Source organism: Mustela nigripes, chromosome 14 (genome assembly GCF_022355385.1).
Source record: "Mustela nigripes isolate SB6536 chromosome 14, MUSNIG.SB6536, whole genome shotgun sequence".
Classification (NCBI taxonomy): Eukaryota; Metazoa; Chordata; class Mammalia; order Carnivora; family Mustelidae; genus Mustela; species Mustela nigripes.
In genome coordinates, this window is record NC_081570.1 from 99,799,689 (window position 1) to 99,807,614 (window position 7,926).

Sequence of the window (7,926 nt, forward strand, 5' to 3'; positions counted from 1 at the left end):
CGGGCAGAATGTGTCTGCTGCGTATTTATCCTCAGCTTGGCTGGCAGGCTGGACCTTGCTGGTGGGCAGTGGTGTATTGTGGTTAGATGAACAGCAAGCAGAGATGGGAGCTCAATTTTTCTAAAGAAAGAAGCAGAGACCAATAATTACATGATTTGCCCAATCCAGGCACCTGAGTGGTAGGTCTAGAACCCTGCAGTCCCAGTGCCCAGCAGTCCTGTCCTTGTACATCTTCTCTGCGCTGGACAGGGTGCTTCCGCTGAGGTTTGGTCCTGGCCTCTGTCATTTGCATGGTTTTTCTGACTCCATAGCATCTGTACCTGTTAAATAAAACCTCACGGCTTTAAAACTCGAAACAATATTCTGAACTCAGCTTGGATCCAGAGGTAGACCATCCGAATGACCGGTGGCTACTGTCCTGGGCTCTTGGCTGCAGTGAGGTCCTCACAGACACCCCCCACCCCACCCCACCCTCCTTGTAGGTTTCTGCCACCTGTTTCTGCCCGATGAACAGTTTCCTGAAGGGTTCCAGTTTGACACAGATGATGTGAACTTCCCTGTTGAGAACCTCTGCTTTGTGGGCCTCATCTCCATGATTGACCCTCCGCGGGCCGCTGTCCCTGACGCTGTGGGCAAATGTCGCAGTGCTGGCATTAAGGTAAGTGTGTAGTGTGCTTCCTTGACATCACTGTCTTGCCTTGGGGCTCCCTGCTTAGTCACGTGGCCCCACAGGAGCCAAGTGGCCAGCTCGTTTTCTCACTGGAAGGATGAGTTTCTTACCTCTAAAGCTTTGGTTACCTCTAGAAAAGGCCAAATGATATTAAAATAAAATGTTGGTGTAGACAGCAGATGAGGGATTCGAAATTAAAAAAACACATATTTGGGGGGAAACAAACGGAAGCCTGAAAATCATTGAAAAGAGCAAAAAAATTTGGCGTAAGGTCTTAAATTTGAAATACTCCCGTTCTAAATTGATCTACTTCATGTAGCAAACAGGAGATCTTCTCCATTTTCAGTTAACTGGTTTTTTAATGAATGTTTGGTGTCCTCTGTATCTGTCTCTCTAAGTCACGGAACATTGTTCAAGTGCACCGATAACGGGTGGTTTTTTGAGCCTGCCTTGGTGCTGGCTGTCTGATTTGTTTCCACTCTCTCATTCTTGTTGGTAATACCACCCTGAAAAGCTTTGTAAAAATAACTCCCCCACCACTTTGACTATACTTGTAAGTGTAGTCTTCTGAATATAATCATCAGGTCAGAAAAGCAGTAACAAGATTTGAATTCTTTCTACATATTTATGTTCTCTCCCCAAACTGAGCCACTTTGGGGATGCTCCCCCGGCAGTATCTGGCACTCTTGCCCTACGGTCCCATCAGCATCAGATTTTTTGGTGGGGGGGGGGGGCTGGTTTTAGTACATTTGAGTTTTCTTGTGACTGTGTAATAAAAGGAAAAACAGACGTTACACATCTTGTCATATACCAAGATAGGATCTGGATGTTGCTTTGTGTTTTCATAAACAGGTGCATGTTTGTATTTTTGGTTAACGTTTACCCATTTTAGGTTTGCGTTCCTGCTTTCTTGATATTCTAAGATGAAGCATCCTTAATATTTCTTCTTGCCAACTTAGGCAGTTGCATTCAAATAAATTGCCCTGTTTCTTGTTCCAGGTCATCATGGTCACTGGAGACCATCCAATCACAGCCAAAGCCATCGCCAAAGGTGTGGGCATCATCTCAGAAGGCAATGAGACCGTGGAAGACATTGCCGCCCGCCTCAACATCCCAGTGAGCCAGGTGAACCCCAGGTAAGGCAGGAAACTCAGAGTCTGCTCTGCCTTGAATGTGCAGATGATGGTGGTTGGGGATCATCAGCTTGGTTCCATGATGGTGTGCTTCTGGGCTTGCTCTGAATAGGAAAGGCCCCTGCAGTTCCAGAAGGCAACCTGTCCTTCCAGGGGAAGGTTTCGGTGAGAGCATGTCATTGTAGCCAACACTTGGGTGGTGCTTCCATATTCTTAGCACTGACGCAGTAACCTATGAAGGTGGGCATCAGTCCCACGCTGCAGAGCAGGGAAGCTGAAGCTTTGTCATACGGTATACTCTGTAGTCGAGCCTTCATTTCAGAGCATGCGACCCAACACCTCACACCAAGTCCATTTTCCGGGCCACGCCAACTTGTCCAGGTAGTTCAGGCCAAAAAGGATTTTGGACAGTATAGTACAGAAGGCAACAGAGACAAAGCAGTATTGTTCTGGTGTTTCGTTGGAGTGTGGGGTCCCCTTCCCCCAGCATTGGGCTACGAGAGGGTTTGGTCTCCTGTCTAGAACTTGGTCCTATCATTTCAACATGTCCTCTATAAGGAAGGTGAAGGCAGGCTGCCCCACAGGTGGTGGTGAGTCTTGAACGAGATCTAGTATGTAGGAACATGCTTGTAACCTGCGGACTACTGCCCAGATGGTAGCTCTAACGCGATGGGGAAGATCACGTCTAACCCTGGGCTGTCGTATAAAGCCTCCCGTGTAGTAGAACATCCCTTTGTGGTGAGGAGCATCACACGGGTGACGCGGTGGGGGACCTTTCTTCCCATCCCAATCCTAGAGATGCCAAGGCCTGCGTGGTGCATGGAAGCGACCTGAAGGACATGACCTCTGAGCAGCTGGATGACATTCTGAAGTACCACACAGAGATCGTGTTTGCCAGGACTTCTCCTCAGCAGAAGCTTATCATCGTGGAAGGCTGCCAGAGACAGGTTAGCAGGCAGCCAGGGCCAGGCTCTTTTAGGCCCTGTTGACCTCCGTGATCACAGTGCCAGGGCCGGGAACATGGCCCAGCTTTTCTTAGACTCACTGCCTGTGTGCCGGAAAGAGGCTGCGGGCGCCTTCAGGGCAGGGGAACCTGATAACGACCCAACAGAGCCCTGTACTTGGCCACACACGTCTTCACTGTGGCCCAGAGTCAGGCTCCACACTTGGCCTAGAAGACCAGTCCAGGCTCGCTGTGTCTCTAGAGGATGTGAACAGCAGGAGACCTGTCCCATCCCCTGAGAAGTCCTTAAGCCCTTGTTGGTCTGGGGAGGGGGTCCGATCGTTAGCACTCCTTAACTCTGTGGTTGGCTGGTGGCTGGGTGGCATCTTGGCTAAGCTGGTTCTGAGCCTGCTGAGGGTCTCTGAGGAAAGGGGCGGGGTCGTAGCAAGGAGAGGCAAGTTGAGGTGTGTGCCTGGTGTGCCTCCATCCCTGGACCTCGGGGCTCTTACCCACCCCCCTTCTTCTGGCAGGGGGCTATCGTGGCTGTAACTGGCGATGGCGTGAACGACTCTCCAGCCCTGAAGAAGGCAGACATTGGGGTTGCTATGGGGATCGCTGGCTCCGATGTGTCTAAGCAAGCTGCCGACATGATTCTTCTGGATGACAACTTTGCATCAATTGTAACTGGAGTAGAAGAAGGTGAGAGAGAGCACTGTGTTTAAAGGTGTTCACCAAAACCTTATCGCAGTACTGCCCTTCTGTGTCTACTCCTCGCCTGCCCATTCCTTTATCCTCTATAGTAAAAAATAAAAAAGCCAAACTCTTGTTTTCCCAGGTCGTCTGATCTTTGATAACTTGAAGAAATCTATTGCCTACACCCTGACCAGTAACATTCCGGAGATCACCCCCTTCCTGATATTTATTATTGCAAACATTCCACTACCACTGGGGACCGTCACCATCCTCTGCATTGACTTGGGCACGGACATGGTAAGTGCCTGGCATGGCAGCTTCAGGCCCTCGCTCACCCGGTGCTGCAACACCCAGTCAGGCTGGGCGTATGGGCACCCGGCGTGTGTCATGGCCTCAGCCCCGAGGAAGCAGCATTTCCCAGTCCTCGAGGCAGCTGGCAACACCCGACTATCAGATAGCAACATTATATGAAAGGGAAGTTTAGTTTTGTTTTGTTTTGTTTTATAATAGGACTGGTTATAGCATCTCATGGTATGAAAACCAGTTTTAAAGGGGAGGGTGGCAAGGACTTTATAATAAAACGTTCATGCTGTCAGCTTTCTGGTATCTGACAACTTTGATACTTCTCCCCCAGGTTCCTGCCATCTCCCTGGCTTACGAGCAAGCGGAGAGCGACATCATGAAGAGACAGCCCAGAAACCCCAAAACGGACAAGCTTGTGAATGAGCGGCTGATCAGCATGGCCTACGGGCAGATCGGTGAGCCGCCGCACCCCCGGTCCTGAGAGGGGAGCATGGGGGGAGGCCTCAGATGGGCTTGGTTTCTCATGCCAGGCACAGTCCACTCAGAGGCCGTGTTTCCCGGGGATAGAGTGTCGGTCACTAATTTGGGTAGAGAGTTAGGCTTTGAAGAAATTGCACGAGCCTGAAGGTCTGGCGGGCGGGTCACCACCAAAGGGCCTTGCACCCCCATCTCCCCACCCCAAGACTTGATTCCCACGGTACCTGAAGCATGACCAGCTAACAGGTGGTCTTCAGGGGATGGGCGGTGAAAATGCCCTTTGATCCACCGTGTTCTGCCTAGTGGCCTTCAGGAGAAACCACTGAGGCCACCAGGAGCAGCCCAGGCCTTTGGATCAATGGGTTACATCACTGAACTTATGTGAAGCGGAACAGAGGAGTTTCTGGTGGAAATACGGCAGAGACTGGTTAACAGCTGCTGACAAGGAGTTGGCTAATGGCCAGGAAGACCTAACTCTAAGGGGGACAAGGGCCAGAGCATAGGATGAAACCTGGCCCTGAGGAACTCAGGGTGGTATGGTGGGATCAGGTGCCAGGGGAGAAGGGTCCTGAAGGGGGTGTGGGGGGCGGTTGGTCAGAAGGTGCCACATTGACTATCAGGAATGTGAAAACAGAGATGGGAAAAGTCACATTGTAGCAGAAATTTTAAAAATAGGGAAGCCTTTTTCCCCTAAAGAGACTCTGCCCTGGTAGATACATGATCATATGACAGCAGTGGGTGTTTCAGAGCAAGGCCTGTGTGTCTTCCCCTTTTAATTAAAGTTTTTAAACAGTGACTCAAAAACAAGAAGAAGCTGCTGGGTAAGGGCTGTGTCCCTGGGGTCCTCCATCTTCCCACTCCTCCCCCAACCAGGACGAAAGACAGCCCCTAATACGTTCCATCCCGGGCCTGCTGTGGCGGTCAGACCAGTGTGCGGGTGCCCTGGAACCAGGTTAGAATGGTTTCCCACACTTGCAGGTATGATCCAGGCCCTGGGCGGCTTCTTCACATACTTTGTGATTTTGGCTGAGAACGGCTTCCTCCCGACCCACCTGCTGGGCATCCGCGTGGACTGGGATGACCGCTGGATCAACGACGTGGAGGACAGCTACGGGCAGCAGTGGGTAAGTGAGGGCCTAATCAATGGGGGGCTCCTCGGGCCACCAGCCGTGAGGGCCACGAGCCGGGCTCCTCTGTCTGCCTTCTGTGTTTCAGACTTACGAACAGAGGAAGATCGTGGAGTTCACTTGCCACACAGCCTTCTTTGTCAGTATCGTCGTGGTGCAGTGGGCTGATTTGGTCATCTGTAAGACCAGGAGGAACTCTGTCTTCCAACAGGGGATGAAGTGAGTAGAGGACAGTTGGGGCCCTCGGACCCCCGGGCTCTGGTGATCTCTCAGCGCTTTGTAAGATCCAGGTCCGAGGCACATGGCAGCTTCTGGAATCTCCCCTTTGGCACAAATTTAGGAGCCAGTGTCATTTTCCAGCCTTTGTTTTCATCTGCCCTCCAGTTCCTAAGTGCAACGAATACATAAAGACATTGATCTGCTGCTGAACAGTGTTAGAACATAAACTTCCGTTTGTATTGTTAAGCTTTCTGTCTTCTTGATTTTAGGAACAAGATCTTAATATTTGGCCTCTTTGAAGAGACGGCCCTTGCTGCTTTCCTCTCCTACTGCCCTGGAATGGGTGTTGCCCTGAGGATGTACCCCCTCAAGTAAGTCGCTCCTCGCCCAGCTCCCCAAAGCGTGAAACAGAAGTGGGACTTCCCTCGTGACATGCACTAGTAGCTGGTGTTTTTAGGAGTTTGGGGTGGCCTGTACGAGAATTCCTCTGCACTGGAAATTAGGAAGGACTGACCAGGGTGCTTGGGATTTGGCTGAGATCAGGCCCGACAGGCTCTGGTACCTTGGGATGGCTCACCAGCTGTGTGAGTGCTCGGGTCCCTCATAGCAACAGTCCCACTTGTCATTGGTATTCTGAGGTTTGGGGACGGGGTTCACATCTTGATTTACTTACCTAGCCCCTGTGTGTGCTGTCAGGCCCCCACCTCTGTGGGCCCCTGAATCCTCTGTTCTCAAAGGAAGGAGGCGGGAGAAGCAGGCTGGAGGTGGGTCATGGGTAAAGTAGACCAAAGGAAACCCACCAGCCCGGAGCAGTGAGGGACTTGGTGGTAAACCCTGTAGGTGAAAAACAATGGTTTATCAGAAGCGTGAATTGCAGTAACCTGACCCCATCCCCGAAGGAGCCAAGCCCCATGGGCCTTACCAGCATCTTGCTGGGCCTATACAGACATCCCTTCTGTGCAAGGGTGGCCTGACGTCCAGGGTTCTGTCTGCTACTGTCCAGCCTGTCTTTTCAGCCCTCTCTTGTAGCCATCCAAGCTTCTGTTAGAATTCAGGATTCTTTCTCCCTGCATGGGTTCTTGGTAAGGATGCTCCCTCCCACCCCTGACACCAGAGAGTCCCTGAGGGCCTAGCTCCTGGAGCTAGCCCTGTGTGATCTTGCCCTCTTGGACATGTACATCTGCACCCTTCTTTGCTATTACTTGTTATTTCTGCTCCCCACTAGGTTGTAATCTTTTAAGGCATGGGTTATGGGATCTTTGTTGCAGCACCTTACAAAGAGCTGGCGTACACTAGGAGGATGCAACTTAGACAAGGCTTGCCCCATCAGCTTGAGCCATTGTTTGTTGAGAAGAGGGTAGGAGAACCCAGTTCTCCAAAAGGCTGAGATGGAAAGTCACTGAAATGGAGTAGTGCCTCAGGCCATGTTTTGTTCTGACTAGGGAGCTTGTTCCTGAACAGGTTCTGTTCAGTTCGAAAGGTGGGTTACTCACTCTGTGGCTAAGTCACAGGAGGTCCTCTCCTAGCTGGGGAGGTCCTAGGATGCCTAGCACCAGGAAGAAGGAGAGTGCCAGGTCTCTGTCTTGGGACAGCCTCCCTCACGCACTGACTGCAGGAGCTGGTCATCAGGAAAGCACAGCCTTCAGACGAGGCTGCCCCAGCCGCCTTGTCTCCAGGCTAGGGACTGTGGCTGCGGCCCGCCAGGCTCCCAAAGGCCTCTGCTCTCTCTTAAGAGCTCGGCTGTTTTCGTTCCCCAACACAGGGATTCAACACACAGCTGACTGAATACAAGGGATAGAGAAACTGGTTTTGACCCACATTGGCAGTCTTGATCTTCACATAGACCAGGACATAGACAAAGGTCACTCTCGGGCTTCTTAAACTTTGGAAAGGGAGGAAAGAAAATGTGCCTTTGCTGTGGGATGGTAAACAAAAAATCTCAACTCCTCCTACAAACCAAATTACAAAAACCAGATTTGAAGGTGGGAAGGGGACTTAGGAAGAAAGTCCGTGGTTGGCTTTGCCCTGCCTCTCTTTAGGCCCTGGGCACAGAGAGCAGCGTTCTGTTCCTAAGACCCTCCTGTGTGGTCCACACTAAGGGCTTAGTGGTTAGTTGTGACCGTGCCTGGCTCCTTCCAGACTATTCCACTGTCACTGTGATATACCTTCTCTTGCCTTTGAATTGTGTTCATGGGTTAAACTGGAACCTGCTTCTCCTTCCAGACCTACCTGGTGGTTCTGTGCCTTCCCCTACTCTCTTCTCATCTTCGTGTACGATGAAGTCCGAAAACTCATCATCAGGCGACGCCCTGGAGGTAATGCCAGACCTTTTAGCTTCAGCAGGGGTGTGGGGGAGGCTGT

At 51.3% G+C, this 7,926-nt stretch overlaps 1 protein-coding gene across 2 annotated transcripts in view; it reads left to right on the forward strand.

Annotated features, from left to right (window-relative positions):
• Nucleotides 1–7,926, forward strand: part of ATP1A1 (ATPase Na+/K+ transporting subunit alpha 1) — a 28,749-nt gene that overhangs the window by 20,139 nt on the left and 684 nt on the right. For both annotated transcript variants that reach the window (XM_059375844.1, XM_059375845.1), the window contains exons 13-22: nt 483–658; nt 1,670–1,806; nt 2,600–2,750; nt 3,277–3,445; nt 3,582–3,736; nt 4,074–4,197; nt 5,198–5,343; nt 5,435–5,565; nt 5,835–5,936; nt 7,789–7,880. In XM_059375844.1, coding sequence (XP_059231827.1) covers nt 483–658; nt 1,670–1,806; nt 2,600–2,750; nt 3,277–3,445; nt 3,582–3,736; nt 4,074–4,197; nt 5,198–5,343; nt 5,435–5,565; nt 5,835–5,936; nt 7,789–7,880 — 1,383 coding nt within the window. The remainder of the gene's footprint in view (nt 1–482; nt 659–1,669; nt 1,807–2,599; nt 2,751–3,276; nt 3,446–3,581; nt 3,737–4,073; nt 4,198–5,197; nt 5,344–5,434; nt 5,566–5,834; nt 5,937–7,788; nt 7,881–7,926) is intronic.